Source organism: Geotrypetes seraphini, chromosome 1, assembly GCF_902459505.1.
Source record: "Geotrypetes seraphini chromosome 1, aGeoSer1.1, whole genome shotgun sequence".
NCBI lineage: Eukaryota > Metazoa > Chordata > Amphibia > Gymnophiona > Dermophiidae > Geotrypetes > Geotrypetes seraphini.
In genome coordinates, this window is record NC_047084.1 from 298,740,562 (window position 1) to 298,756,136 (window position 15,575).

Consider the following 15,575-nt stretch of genomic DNA (forward strand, 5'->3'; position numbering starts at 1 on the left):
ACTGGTCTCCGTACATGAAGAAGGACATGGTACTACTCGAAAGGGTCCATAGAAGAGCGACTAAGATGGTTAAGGGGCTGGAGGAGCTGCCGTACAGCGAAAGATTAGAGAAACTGGGCCTCTTCTCCCTCGAACAGAGGAGATTGAGAGGGGACATGATCGAAACATTCAAGGTACTGAAGGGGATAGACTTAGTAGATAAGGACAGGTTTTTCACCCTCTCCAAGGTAGGGAGAACAAGAGGGCACTCTCTAAAGTTGAAAGGGGATAGATTCCGTACAAACGTAAGGAAGGTCTTCTTCACCCAGAGTGATAGAAAGCTGGAACGCTCTTCCAGAGGCTGTTATAGGGGAAAACACCCTCCAAGGATTCAAGACAAAGTTAGACAAGTTTCTGCTGAACAGGAACGTGTGCTGGTGGGGCTAGTCTCAGTTAGGGTGCTGGTCTTGGACCAGAGGGCCGATGCATGAGCGGACTGCTGGGCATGACTCAGCAGTGGCAATTCTTATGTTCTTATGATTTACCTGAATTATAGTAGTTTTTTGGGGAGAGAGGCATGTTTTATGTGCAAATGAAAAAAGTTGACGCTGCTTCTCTCCTCCTCTCCCTGAACTTTAATGCCAAAAAATGTAAAGTAATGCACCTTGGGAGCAGAAACCCATGCAGAACATATACCTTGAATGGTGAAAACTTAGCGAGATCCACTGCAGAAAGGGACTTGGGAGTTCTCATCCGAGAAGATATGAAAGCTGCCAATCAGGTGGAGAAAGCTTCAGCAAAGGCTAGACCAATGCTGGGTTGCATCAGAAGGAGCTTTATCAGCCGAAAGCCTGAAGTCATACTACCATTATACAGATCCATGGTGAGACCTCACCTGGAGTACTGTGTCCAGTTTTGGAGGCCACATTATCAAAAAGATGTGAAGAGAATGGAGTTGATCCAGAGAATGGCCACTAGGATGATCTCAGGACTTAAAGACATCACATATGAAGAACTTCTGACCAGATTGCGCCTATATTCTCTAGAGGAGCGCAGAGAAGGAGGGGACATGATAGAAACATTCAAATACATCACGGGTCACATTGAAGTGGAGGAAGAATTATTTTTTCTTACGGGTCCCATGGCAACAAGAGGGCATCCGCTAAAACTTAAGGGGGGAAGATTTCATGGTGACACCAGGAAATACTTCTTCACCAAACAGGTGATTTGTTGTTATTTAGTATCCCAAAGTTTTATGTGTTTTTATGTAATTTTATATTGTAAACCGCTTAGAAATCTGAATAAGCAATTTAAAAAATATTTTAATAAACTTGAAACTTGAAAACTTGATTGATCAATGGAATAAACTTCCACGCCTGGTGGTCGAGGCTAGTAGCGTACTCGACTTCAAAAGTCGATGGGACAAACAGGTGGGGGTGCTACAGAGTTATGCATAAAAGATGGGTACACCAGGGAGGGAGGGTTCTTGAGTGGGCAGACTTGTTGGGCCGCCGGCCATCTTCTGCCGTCATATTCTATGTTTCTATGTTAGTGCAGCAGGAAAGTGCGTTTTTGTTTTTTTATGGCGTTTTTCTGCATCAGTGATGGGCACATGCAAATGTAGGAAATCTTCGCTGCTGTCCACTGATCTTATTTGAATTGGCGAGGAGCCTAAGGCTCTGATTGGCCCAGATGCTTAAGGCACCACCCATAGGAGGAAGCTTAAACAACCTGGGTCAAATCAGAGCCTCAGGTCCCTCCCCGGTGCATCCCAGGATGCACTAGGGAGGGAAAAGCCCATTTTGAAGAGGTGGGCCAGTTGTCCAGAGGGAGTAGGCATCCCTTCAGCCATCTAAAGCAAGGTAAGGGGGAGAAGGCAGGTGTCATCGAAGGCGTAGAGGGTGTTGCCTAGTGGCGGGAGAGCTCGGGCATCTCTCCTGCTGCTGGGGGGTGTTTGCTGCAGGAGAGAGTGGATATCTCTCATCGCTGCCGGAGGGGGGGGGTGTCGCTTGGTGGTGGGAAAGATTGGGCATCTCTCCTGCTGCCGGAGGGAGAGGGGTATTGGTTGGTGGTGGGAAAGAGTGGACATCTCTCCCGCTGCCTGGGGGTGTGTTGGTTGATGGCTGGAGAGAGATGGAATCTCTCCCACTGCCAGGTAGGGTGTTTGCAGCCACAAGATACACTTGGTTTTAATATTAATGACCTCATTTGCATGCCAGAATCGGAGAATGTAGGACCACATGGAAAACCACGCGGTGAGCCTGTTTAGAGTATCAGGTCGGCAAATAGAATTGGTCGCAAAACCAGTCAAACCAGTTTAGCAACAATCATTAGATCAGAGGCTTTACTGCATCTAGCCCTCAGTCATCCCCATTCTCCCTTCAAGCATTTTGCCTGCAGTGCATCAGGCTTTCCCTTGATTCCTCCTCTCTCACCCGTATCTTCTTGCTCCTTCTTTTGCTCTCTGCTAGGGATATCAATCCCAACCCTAGCCTTCCCAACCAACTCCCACCCTATTCATACGGATCACCCCACAATGTCACCAATCTTATTTCTGACCCCTCCTCCTCCCCCCCCCTTCCATCTGCCCTATGGAATGCTCACTTAGTCTCTAATAAGCTTGCCTATATCCATGACCTTTCCATCTTTCGATCTCTCCATCTGCTCACACATACCAAGACCTGGATCTGCCCGGATAACTCTACTTCAGCTGCCATCCTGTGTAATGGAGGCTACCTGTTCTCCCATACGCCTCTCCCAGCTGGTCATGGAGATGGCGTTTGGCTACTGCTTTCACATTCTTGCAGATTTCAACCCCTTATTCCATCTCAGTCTCGCCGCTTCTCTTCCTTTGAAGTGCACTCTATCCGTCTTTTGTACCTCTACCCCTCCACGCAACTGTGGTTTATCAACCACCTGATAGCACCGTTACTTACCGTAACAGGTGTTATCCAGGGACAGCAGGCAGATATTCTTTACGCATGGGTGACGTCACCGACGGAGCCCTCGGTACGGACCTTTTTAACTAGAAAGTTCTAGTTGGCCGCACCGCGCGTGCGCAAGTGCCTTCCCGCCCGACGGAGGAGTGCGTGGTCCCCAGTTAAGATAAGCCAGCTAAGAAGCCAACCCGGGGAGGAGGGTGGGACGTAAGAATATCTGCCTGCTGTCCCTGGATAACACCTGTTACGGTAAGTAACTGTGCTTTATCCCAGGACAAACAGGCAGCATATTCTTTACGCATGGGTGACCTCCAAGCTAACAAAGAGGTAGGAGGGATGGTTGGCCATTAGGAAAATAAATTCTGAAGTACAGATTGGCCGAAGTGCCCATCCCGTCTGGAGAAAGTATCCAGACAATAGTGAGTAGTGAATGTGTGAACTGAGGACCAGGTGGCAGCCTTGCAGATTTCCTCAATGGGTGTGGAACGGAGGAAAGCCACAGAAGCGGCCATAGCTCTCACCCTGTGGGCCGTGACAGCACCGTCCAGTGACAGACCGGCCCGAGCATAACAGAACGCGATGCAAGCTGCAAGCCAGTTGGATAGCGTCCGTTTAGAGACCGGTTGACCTAAACGATTAGGGTCGAAAGTCAGGAAGAGCTGAGGGGACAAGCGGTGAGCCCTTGTACGATCAAGATAGTAAGCCAGGGCACGCTTGCAATCAAGACTGTGTAAGGCCTGTTCCCCAGGATGTGAATGAGGTTTCGGGAAAAAGACAGGCAACACAATGGACTGGTTGAGGTGAAAAGCCGAGACAACCTTGGGAAGGAATTTTGGATGGGTACGCAGAACCACCTTGTCATGGTGAAAAACAGTGAACGGTGGATCGGCGACCAGTGCATGCATCTCACTAACCCTCCTGGCAGAGGTGATGGCAATGAGGAAAAGCACCTTCCATGTTAGAAGTTTGAGCGAAGTTGTGGCAAGAGGCTCAAAAGGAGGTTTCATGAGAGCTGATAAAACCACATTCAGGTCCCAGACGACCGGCGGAGGCTTTAGAGGTGGTTTGACATTGAAGAGGCCCCTCATGAATCGGGAAACCAGAGGATGAGCCGTGAGAGGTTTTCCGAGGATAGGCTCATGAAACGCAGTGATGGCACTGAGGTGGACTCTGATTGAAGTAGACTTGAGGCCCGCATTGGACAGGGAGAGCAAGTAGTCCAGGACAGATTCCACCGCTAAAGAGGTGGGATTGTGATGATGACGGAGGCACCAAGAGGAGAACCTGGTCCACTTCTGATGGTAACATTGGAGGGTGGCCGGTTTCCTGGAGGCGTCCAAAATGAGACGGACAGGCTGAGATAGATTTCCTGGAGAGGTCAGGCCGAGAGAAACCAAGCTGTCAGGTGGAGCGAAGACAGATTGGGATGCAGTAGAGACTGACGTTGTTGCGTAAGTAGAGTAGGAAACACAGGAAGAGGAATGGGCTCCCTGACGCTGAGCTGAAGCAGGAGAGGAAACCAGTGTTGGCGAGGCCACCGAGGAGCGATGAGAATCATGGTGGCCCCGTCCCTGCGGAGTTTGGATAAAGTCCGCAACATCAGAGGCAGTGGAGGAAAGGCATAGAGGAACCGATCCGTCCAGTCGAGCAGGAATGCATCCGGGGCCAGACGGTGAGGAGAGAAGAGTCTGGAACAGAACTGGGCAGCTGATGGTTGTGAGGAGCTGCAAATAGGTCCATCTGCGGAGTGCCCCAGCGAGCAAAGATGGAGTGGAGCGTGGGAGGATCCAAAGTCCACTCGTGAGGTTGAAGGATGCGGCTGAGATTGTCGGCCAAGGAGTTCTGTTCGCCCTGGATATAGACAGCCTTGAGAAAGAGACTGCGGGCCGTGGCCCAGGTCCAAATGCGGAGAGCCTCCTGACAAAGGAGGCGAGAACCGGTGCCGCCTTGCTTGTTTATGTAGTACATGGCGACTTGATTGTCCGTGCACAGGAGAAGAACCTGAGGGCAGAGAAGGTGCTGGAAGGCTTTGAGAGCGTAGAACATGGCTCTCAGTTCTAGGAAATTGATATGATGAAGACGCTCCTGCGGGGTCCAAAGACCTTGGGTGCGTAGATCTCCCAGGTGAGCTCCCCATGCATAAGGGGAGGCATCCGTGGTGATGATCATGGAATGAGGGGGCAGATGAAAAAGAAGGCCCCTGGAAAGATTGGAGGAGTTCAACCACCATTGTAGAGATTGCTGAAGAGACGATGTCACAGAGATGGGATGAGAAAGAGGATCCGTGGTCTGTGACCATTGGTTGGCTAGAGTCCACTGAGGTGTCCTGAGGTGGAGTCGAGCCAGAGGAAGTACATGGACCGTCGAGGCCATGTGGCCCAAAAGGACCATCATCTCTCGAGCAGGGATGGTTTGATGAAGGAGCACCTGACGACAAAGGTGGAGCAGAGTTCGTTGACGGTCGGAGGGGAGAAATGCCCTCATCAGTGTGGTGTCGAGAACTGCTCCAATGAACTGAAGGCGCTGTGTGGGAAGTAGATGCGACTTGGGGTAGTTGATCTCGAACCCCAGAAGATGAAGGAGAGAGATGGTATGATGAGTGGCTTGTAGCACAAGTGGAGACGTAGGTGCTTTTACTAGCCAATCGTCCAAGTAGGGAAACACCTGGAGGTTGTGAGACCTGAGGAAGGCCGCTACCACAATGAGGCATTTGGTGAACACCCTGGGTGATGAAGCGAGGCCAAAAGGTAGCACTTTGTACTGATAATGGCGGTGGTGCACCTGGAATCGCAGGTAGCGACGTGAGGTCGGATTGATTGGGATGTGAGTGTAGGCCTCTTTGAGGTCCAGGGAACATAGCCAGTCGTGCTGAGAGAGCAGTGGGTAAAGCGTGGCAAGGGAGAGCATTCTGAATTTCTCCCTGACTAGACACTTGTTGAGGTCCCTGAGATCTAGAATGGGACGGAGGTCTCCTGTCTTCTTGGGAACTAGGAAGTAGCGGGAGTAGAATCCCCGACCTCTTTGTTCCGGAGGCACTTCTTTGATGGCATTGAGAAGAAGGAGGGATTGGACCTCCCTCAGGAGGAGGGGGGTTTGAGTTGAATGAGAAGCAGACTCTACGGGAGGATTGTCTGGTGGAAGAGTCTGGAAATTGAGAGAGTAGCCGTGGCGGATGATGTTGAGGACCCACTGGTCCGATGTGATGACCTCCCAACGGCTGAGGAAGATGTGGAGCCTGCCTCCGATTGGCTGAGGAAGAGGCAATGAAGGTGGAAGACTGGCTATGCCCTGGAGAGAAGAGTCAAAAGGGCTGAGATGGTTTGGCAGGAGGAAGATGGATGGTTTGGCAGGTTGATTGGACTGGGCACGAGCCTGGGTGTGCTGGTGCTGACGGGGCCGCCTAGGTTGCTGTGAAGGTGGATTGAGCGGCCTAGCGGAGAACCTGCGCTGATATGAGGCCTGTGGTCTGTAAGGACGAGCAGGTGGAGCCTTTTTCTTAGGTTTTATGAGAGTGTCCCATCTGGTCTCATGAGCTGAGAGTTTCTGCGTGGTTGTATCCAGGGACTCTCCAAATAGTTCATCCCCAAGACAGGGAGCATTGGCTAGTCGGTCTTGATGGTTGATATCCAAATCAGAGACCCTGAGCCAGGCCAGGCGGCGCATAGCCACAGCAATGGCAGATGCACGGGAGGTGAGCTCAAAGGAATCATATATAGAGCGCACCATAAATTTTCTCAGTTGGAGCAGGCTGGAGATATGCTGTTGGAATAGTGGAACCTTGTGTTCCGGCAGGTACTTCTGCATGGCGGAGAGTTGGAGAACCAGATGTTTCAGGTAGAATGAAAAATGAAATGAGTAGTTGTTGGCCCTGTTGGCAAGCATGGCATTCTGGTAGAGTCGCTTGCCAAACTTGTCCATAGTTTTGCCCTCTCTGCCAGGAGGGGTGGAGGCATAAACACTAGAGCCCTGAGTCTTTTTTAAGGTGGACTCCACCAGGAGAGATTCATGGGGCAGCTGGGGTTTATCAAATCCAGGGATTGGTATGACCCTGTAAAGGCTATCCAGTTTACGGGGGGCCCCAGGGACAGTAAGTGGGTTCTCCCAATTTTTATAAAAAGTTTCCCGTAGGATGTCATGTACGGGCAACTTTAGGAACTCTTTGGGAGGTTGATCAAAGTCTAATGCCTCTAGGAAAGCTTGTGATTTCTTAGAGTCAGACTCTAGAGGCAAAGACAAAGCCCCCGACAACTCTCTGAGGAATTTAGAAAAAGAAGATTGCTCAGGCTTAGATGTGGTATCGGGGGCCGAAGGCTCCTCGTCCGACGACGATGCGTCCTCCTCGGTACCGGGAGGGGATTCTTCCCATAGGTCCGGGTCTCTGACATCAGTATGTGCGTGCCGAGAGACCGGAGTGGAAGGCTCGGTATGGTGAGTCTTAGACAGAGACTTGCCCGAGCGTACCGAGACGGTACCGGGGGATGAAGACCTGTGTCTGTCTCGGTCCCGGGAAGAACGGTGCCGGTCAGGGTCACGGGAAGACCGGTGCCCTGTCCGGTTCCGAGGAGGATCGACCGTCGCCAAGGCGTGACTCTCGGCATGAGTGTGGAGATGTGACGCCGAAAGAATGGGCATGGACGAGTCCAAAGGTACCGATGGAGTGGATACCGGTTGGACGGTGCGGGGCTCGGGCCAGTCTGGTACCGAAAGCAGCGGTGCCAAGATGGAGGGCAAGAGCTGCTGAAGTTGCTGTTGGAGTTGTTCCTGCAACTTGTCTTGGAGGATGGCCGCGATGCGGTCATCCAGGGGTGGCACCGGAACCACTTTTTTCTGTTTTGGTTCCATGGGTGCCGCTCTACGCCCCGGCGATGAGGAGGCCGATGACGAGGCACTCACCGATATCGGAGCGGAGCGTTTTTTGGGTCGGCGTGGAGCTGAAAGGGCCGGTGTCGCCACCGAGGTGGGAGGGCGCTCAAGGGTGGAAGGCTTCTTAGCCGGCTTACCTGGCGCCGGTGGCGCCGATGACGGATCAGGCGGTGTCGAAGTGGCCGGTGCCGATTTTGACGGTGCCGCAGGTGAAGAAGTCGAGTCCATAGCCGGGCCGGTGCCGAAAAGTATATTTTGCTGAATTTGACGATTCTTCAAAGTGCGTTTTTTAAGAGTGGCACAGCGGGTGCAGGAGTCCGCCCGATGCTCCGGTCCCAAACACTGCAAACACCAATTGTGTGGGTCAGTGAGGGAGATCGGGCGTGCACACCGCTGGCACTTCTTAAAACCGGGCTGCGGGGGCATGAATGGGAACACGGCCTCCGCAAAATCGAACCCGGAGGCCTGGATAGTGACAACAGGCCCCGCCGGGGCAGGAACAAAAAATAAGGAGAAAAATAAAGTTTTTTGTTTTTTTTTTTGAAACTGAAAAGAAAAAAGCACCCGAAGGTGAATAAAACGAAAAATAACGCGAGCGGGAAGGCAAAAAGAGAATTTCAACGACCGTTGAAAAAACACACGTCTTCTTCGCTCCGCGGAAACGAAGAAACTGGGGACCACACACTCCTCCGTCGGGCGGGAAGGCACTCGCGCACGCGCGGTGCGGCCAACTAGAACTTTCTAGTTAAAAAGGTCCGTACCGAGGGCTCCGTCGGTGACGTCACCCATGCGTAAAGAATATGCTGCCTGCTTGTCCTGGGATAAAAATCCCTCCCTTCATTCCTCACTGACTGACTCCTGGCTTTCCCTTTTTCTTGAACATTCATCGCCCTCCCTCATCCTTGGTGATTTCAACATTCATTCAATCCCTCTAACTTTTATGCCGCTAAACTGCTAGCCTTAACATCCTCATTTGATCTTCAGATGCACTCCACCTCCCCTTCCCACTAGAATCACCACTGCTTTGATCTTGTCTTCTCCAACTTCTCTATCACAAATTTCTCCATGGCAGTCCTTCCTCTCTCCGACCATCATCTGATAACTTTCACAATCCATCTCCGTCCCCCCCAGCTGATTTCCTCCTGTACACTTAGGACTTTTCAGGCCATCGACCCCGACACTCTCTCCATCGCTGTTTCGCTTCTACCACTATGCTACATGTCTGTAGCTACATGTCTGTAAACAAGACTGTCTCCTCCTATAACACAGAAACATGATGGCAGATAAAGACCAAATGGCCCATCTAATCTGCCCATCCGCAATAACTGTTATCTCTTTTTCTCTCTCAATGCTCTCTTCTCTGTTCTAAATATCCTCCCTCCCCTACCCCACGCTCTGTAAGGTACCCCAAACTCCAGCCCTGGCTAAACTCTAAAATCTGCTACTTAGGCTCCTTTGTCAGGTCTGCTGAACATTTCTGGCTCAAATCCTGTACTCATGCTGACTTCATTAATTTCAAATTCCTCCTGATTGCCTTCCAATTCGCTCTCTCATTTGCCAAACAAGATTACTACAACCGCCTAATTGATTCCAATTCACGCCACCTCTTTACCACACTGAACTCCTTACTCAAGGTGTCCTCCCCTCCCCACTTCCAACCCCTCTGTCACTTTCCTCCCAGACTATAGCTGAGTACTTCTATGACAAGGTTCACAAAATTAACCTCGAGTTCTCAACTGAACCACCTCCCCGAGCCCGTTCGTCCTTGCCATCCCTACCTTCCTTTCCTGAAATTACTGAGGAGGAAACTGCACATTTTCTTTCCTCCTCCAAATCAATACCTGTTCCTCTGACTCCATCCCCAGCCATCTACTTACCATTCTTTCTCCTATAGTCTTCATCTCTATCTGTTATATCCACAACCTATTTCCACCGCAACTGTGCTTGACACCTTCAAACATGCCATTGTTACACTGCTCCTCAAAAACCCCTCACTTGCCCCCTTTTTTCTCCCCTTTCCCTCTCTACCCCGCCCCTTCGGCTGTCCCTTCCCCCCCCTCCCGATTTCATCTCTCTCTCGCTATATCATATCTTACAACCCTCCTCCTGTATCACCGTTTAACCCGACCTAATCCCTTCAAAAAAGTTCCCCCCCCCCACTTTCATTGCCTGTATCTTTATCAAAATTTTGTAAATCCGTGTGCTATCACGGACCTTAATTTAATGGATGTAAACCGCCTAGAACTTTATGGGTATGGCGGTATACAAGAATAAAATTATTATTATTATTATTATTACTTGCCCTTCCAACTTTTGTCCTGTCTCCCTTCTCCCCTTCTTATCCAAGCTACTTGAATGTGCTGTTCACAGCCATTGTCTAGACTTTCTTTCATCTCAAGCTATCCTTGGCCCACTTCAATCGGGCTCTCTCTTCATTCTACAGAAACTGCCCTTACGAAAGTCTCCAATGACCTGCTCCTTGCCAAATTCAAAGGCCTCTACTCCCAATCCTTCTTAATCTATCCGCAGCTTTTGACATGGTAAATCATCACCTACTCATCAATACACTGTCCTCGTTTGGATTTCAGGGCTCTATTATCAGATGGTTTTCTTCCCATCTTTCCTATCACACCTTTAGCGTATGCTGTGGTGAGTCCTCCTCCACTGTCATCCCGCAGTCTCTTCTCTGTTCTATCCAGAATCGGTCTTCCCCACTTCCATATAGCATCTGCTCCCCCCTTCTCTTCCCCTTCCTCCTATCTGTCTCCCCTCCCATCCTGCATCAGCCACCTTTCTTTCTCTCTCCCCCCCTTCTATATGGTGTCTCCTTTTCATCCAGGGTCTCCCCTTCCATTATCTTCCACCTCTGTCTCTTCCCCATACCATCTGCCTTCTTTCTCTCCCACTTCTATAAATTATCTACCCCTCTCTCCCTTTCCATCAAGTGCCTTCCTCTCTCACCTCCTCCCCCCTACGCTGGTAGGGCTAGTCTCAGTTAGGGCACTGGTCTTTGACCAGAGGGCCGCCCGTGAGCGGACTGCTGGGCATGATGGACCACTGATCTGACCCAGCAGTTGCAATTCTTATGTTCATCACATCTGTCACCTGTCTCTTCTTTACCCTGGCTGTTGCTTCTTGTATCTTCTCCTCCTCCCTCCCATGGCCGCCCCAACTGCTGCTGCTGCTTCTTCTCTAAATGAGCAGCAGCAGCAAAACAGCCTACCTCTTTTTCCTGGGTCTGCACTTGCATCTCAGTCTGCACAGCTGCTGGTCATGCCCCTACAATATCCTCTTCCGGTTCTAGGGCAAAGCCAGCTGCTGATCAGACTAAGGCTGCGAGTCCGGCCCAGCGAGAGAGTAAGGCAAGCTGTTTTGCCACCGCTGTTGCTCATTTAGAAAAGCAGCAGCAGAAGCCAGGATAGAGGTGGGAGGGAGGTGGTAATGTGCTGCATAGGGTCTTCAAAAAAAGATGCGTGGCCTCGCAGCTTCAAGGGAACATTGGCGCTGGCATTATACCAGGCTTTAGCAGGTATAAATCTAGCGCCCAAAATTTAGGCGCAGGATCAGCATTATTCTACAGAAGGTGTGTGCCCTTAGTAGAATAGAATAGTGCTTAGGGTGAATTTTTTGGGTGCCCAAGTTTCAGCACTGTGTATAGCGTTCTATCCAAAGTGTACTGTTATTTCAATATTTTTACTGCTGCAATTTTCTATTGCCTATATCAAGATTATTCTTGCAGTGCATCACACTTTGAATGAATTTCTTCAACTAAGTTCAAATAAATAAATATGGATAACAACACTACAGAAAATACTTACAACAGAAGTAGATGACCAAGAGAATTATTATTATTATTATTATTATTATTATTAGACCAGCAACTGAAGAAATTGCAGCAATCTTAATAGATGTCCAATCCTTGCAGTGTTCATCTTAAAAGAAATCAAGAACAAATCATTTATATGTACACTTCTTTCTTATCATCGTTATTATTATATAGTTTGTGATAAGACTTGAGGGCAGCAGTTCAATGTACAGCTCCTGTGCAAAACCCAACACTCATCTGCTCAGCATGACAGAGAACCAATGAGAGACAACCAAAACTGGCTTAGGTTAGGGGGTTATATCCTACGTCAGCTGGAAGAGCGTCTTAGTGGGCACTTTGCTACTTTGTGAAATGAATTTTACTGGGTGAGGCAGCAAGGACTAGGTCAGAACAAACTGGGCAGACTATTGGGTCAATTCATTTTTATTTGTCATCATGCACTACGCAGACAAACTCATAAAATTGCGTTGGGGTAAAAAGTGCGCATGATGGCTTGAATGCACATATTGTTATGTAGACTTCACTGGGATGTGGGCTGGTTGGAGCAAAGGTGGAGCCATGCTCATAGTATAAAATACTCTAAAATTGTGTATGTACTTTAATAATTTACTTGCATTTATGCTAGTAGTTCATAAAGACAAACAGTGCCTATGTGTCTTTATAAAACAGTGCTTAAGTAGACACCTACTGGCCCAATTAACCTAAGCCCTGTTACAAATTATCCTTACAATGTTTAGGGAAAGGATTTGCATTTGGCTCACACATTTTCTATTACAGCTCAAGGTGAGTTACATTCAGATGCAGTACTATCTAATTTTGTTCTTGAGGCCTTTGGAGAATTTAGTGATTGCCTAAGATGTGTGAGAGTCGCTCTCAAGTGATCAATCGGACAGGATCGAACGGAGATTACGGCGAACCTCCACGCAAATCATTTGCATGCAAACTTGTTTGAACATCAATCACTGTTTCGGAATCGGCCATAAAATCCACACGGTCTTACCAACCACTTTTAGTGCATCTAGCTCCTCTTATTAAACACACAGGTGTTGTACTGAGAGATCACATGCTCAAATACCTATAGGAATCAGCATCTTAAACTGACACCTAAACTTCTCTTATCTACACAGCTGAAACTATTTCGTGCTTTATTCATAGGCCTGTACTCCTATAGCTGTCTCCCTTTATTTTTACTCATTTAAAATTCTAACTATATTCTGTGCCTGAGGGCATATCTTCCCTCAAAAAAAAAAAATGGTATTATAGAGCTATATAGGTATATATGTAAGGTGATCATCTGGTACTAAGAAACAGATCACTCCAGTCTAACCCCCCCCCCCCAAACACTTCACATAGAAGTTGAAAACCAGGACTAGCTTAGTTATAATCTGTGACCCAGAACCTAACTTACTGTCTTAACTCAATATTTATACTATAAGTGTCAGAAACCTAACCTGTCAAATACAAAAACACTGCACTCACTTTTGTATATGAAATCATTGGACTTTTTTTCATAGGCACTAAAGATCTCACATCGAAACAGAGAACAAGCTTCTGTGCTGGGCACTTGCAAAGTTTGGTTCCTGTTCATTAGCTTCCACCCATCTGGGACGCTCTTCCCATCTCTGCTCCAATAGATGAAGTCCCCATCACCAGAGAAATTACAGTGCAGCAGGATTGAGCTGTTCTCCCCTGGAACTGGATATACCAACACATTGGAAACAGGTTCTGCAGCAGACAGGTAAAAAAGAAATCACTTATTAATATATGTGGGAATGTGAAAACATATTCAGAATGACCAGTAGTCATCAGCTTAAGTAAAGTAATTAAGAACACCTACAACAGAGTTCAGGCTAATGGCTGAGTGCGGTGCTATGAACAGCGGTTGTTTTAGCTCAAAGAAAGGGTGGGTTTCTGGTGTTTTTTTTTTTTACCAAAAATGTTGGTGCTTGTAACTAAGGAGGCATAGCCCCTGATGAAACTAGAAGTGAAACGGTTGGGCAGCCGTCGGGCGCAAAGATAAGTGCCTTTCCTTTACAGCACTATAGAGCACTTTTACAGCACTCTGTGCACTTTATAATTTATGCAGAGCCTGTTGAAAATTAACAAAAAGATTTACTGCACATGCTATTTGCTAAGACCAATGATGAAAACACCACCCCAGCAAGGGCACGAATAGAATTATAACTAGTGCCTTGGGTGTTTGAGGTCTAGCAAGAAATCCACTTATTATAGTTTTGTCCTCATCATCTGGTATTTATATCTATTGGACATTTCTCTAACTTTCCTTATTTAGTTGATGTTAAACACTGCCTTGCAGGAAACCCAAGTTCGGTAGCTGGGCCAGGGCTACTAAAGTTGTGAAGGTGGTAACTCCCTTTTTGGGGTGATGATGAAGGAGAGAACCTCGAAACTGGTGGAGATCTGTCATGGTGAGGTTTGGGCAGGGTTGGGCTGAAGATGTAGTTGTAAACAGTGGCGTAGTAAAGGGGGAGGGGCCCATCTGCCCCGGGCACCGACTTGGTGAGGGCACTGGCACCCCTCCGCCCTTTCCCACTCATCCCCCCGCCATGCACTCACTTCCCACCACCGCACCTCTAGCTCTTCGCTGGAGTGAGCAGCAAAACCAACCTGCTGCTTGCGCCAGCATCGGTTCTCCCTGTGATGTCACTTCCGGGTCCCACACCTGCTCCGACGCCCACAGAATTTGAAAGGGGGTTGGAAGCATTTGCTATGTGACACTCAGCTACACAGCTTTGTAAAAGGGGGCCCTAGTGATTAAAACAGCACGGCTGCTTCTCGTGACCTTTTGTAAGTCGCTTTACCTTCCTCTGCCTTAGCTACAAGCTTGACTTCTATAGGAGTTCTATAGGATTGGCCGACACGCTGACGAAATGGATTGGGAACTGGCTTGAGGGTAGGCTTCAGAGGGTAATGGTGAATGGCACCCCCTCCGAAACGACGGAGGTGATCAGTGGAGTGCCACAGGGCTCCGTCCTGGGCCCGATCCTGTTCAACATCTACATAAGAGACTTGGCAGAAGGTCTCCGAGGTAAAATAACATTATTCGCTGATGACGCCAAACTAAGCAATGTAGTGGCCAAGAGTACAACAGACAAAAACTCAATGCCCGACAACATGATGCACGACCTACTACTACTGGAGCGCTGGTCTAGGTCCTGGCAACTCAGCTTCAATGCCAAAAAATGCAAAGTCATGCACCTGGGCAGCCATAATCCATGCAAGACTTACACCCTAAATGGCGAGATCCTAACAAGAACTGAAGCAGAGCGTGACCTAGGGGTGATCATCAGTGAGGACATGAAGGCTGCCAATCAAGTGGAGCAAGCTTCCTCCAAAGCAAGGCAAATCATAGGTTGCATACGCAGGAGTTTCGTCAGCCGTAAGCCTGAAGTCATTATGCCATTGTATAGATCCATGGTGAGACCACACCTGGAGTACTGTGTGCAATTTTGGAGGCCGCATTACCGAAAAAATGTGCTGAGACTAGAGTCGGTGCAGAGAATGGCAACCCGGATGATCGCGGGTCTCAAGGATCTCCCTTACGAGGAAAGGCTGGATAAGTTACAGCTCTACTCACTCGAGGAACGCAGAGAGAGGGGAGACATGATCGAGACGTTCAAGTATCTCAGGGGTCGCATCGAAGTGGAAGAAGATATCTTCCTTCTTAAGGGTCCCACGGCAACCAGGGGGCACCCGTGGAAAATCAGGGGAGGGAAACTGCACAGTGACACCAGGAAATTCTTTTTCACTGAGAGAATGGTTGACCGCTGGAATAATCTTCCACTTCAGGTCACTGAGGCCAGCAGCGTGCCTGATTTTAAGGCCAAATGGGATAGATACGTGGGATCTATTCACTGAGTTAAGTGGGGAAGGGTCATTGCGGTGGGCAGACTGGATGGGCCGTGGCCCTTATCTGCCGTCTATTTCTATGTTTCTATGACTTCTAA

At 48.8% G+C, this 15,575-nt stretch overlaps 1 protein-coding gene and 1 long non-coding RNA gene across 6 annotated transcripts in view; one reads left to right on the forward strand and one right to left on the reverse strand.

Moving 5' to 3' along the window:
- The window catches only part of LOC117364721, a 39,398-nt gene that overhangs the window by 12,785 nt on the left and 11,038 nt on the right, over positions 1 to 15,575 (forward strand). Inside the window, exon 4 of the long non-coding RNA XR_004540303.1 lies at positions 13,122 to 13,345. This is a non-coding gene — a long non-coding RNA (uncharacterized LOC117364721). The remainder of the gene's footprint in view (positions 1 to 13,121; positions 13,346 to 15,575) is intronic.
- LOC117364691 overlaps positions 1 to 15,575 on the reverse strand; it is an 85,722-nt gene that overhangs the window by 12,119 nt on the left and 58,028 nt on the right. For 4 of the 5 annotated variants that reach the window (XM_033954175.1, XM_033954194.1, XM_033954213.1 and 1 more), the window contains exons 3-4: positions 13,087 to 13,332; positions 11,600 to 11,713 (exon numbers count right to left, since the gene is read on the reverse strand). In XM_033954175.1, the coding sequence (XP_033810066.1) occupies positions 11,600 to 11,713; positions 13,087 to 13,332 (360 nt within the window). The remainder of the gene's footprint in view (positions 1 to 11,599; positions 11,714 to 13,086; positions 13,333 to 15,575) is intronic. The other variant, XM_033954203.1, reaches the window with a different exon arrangement.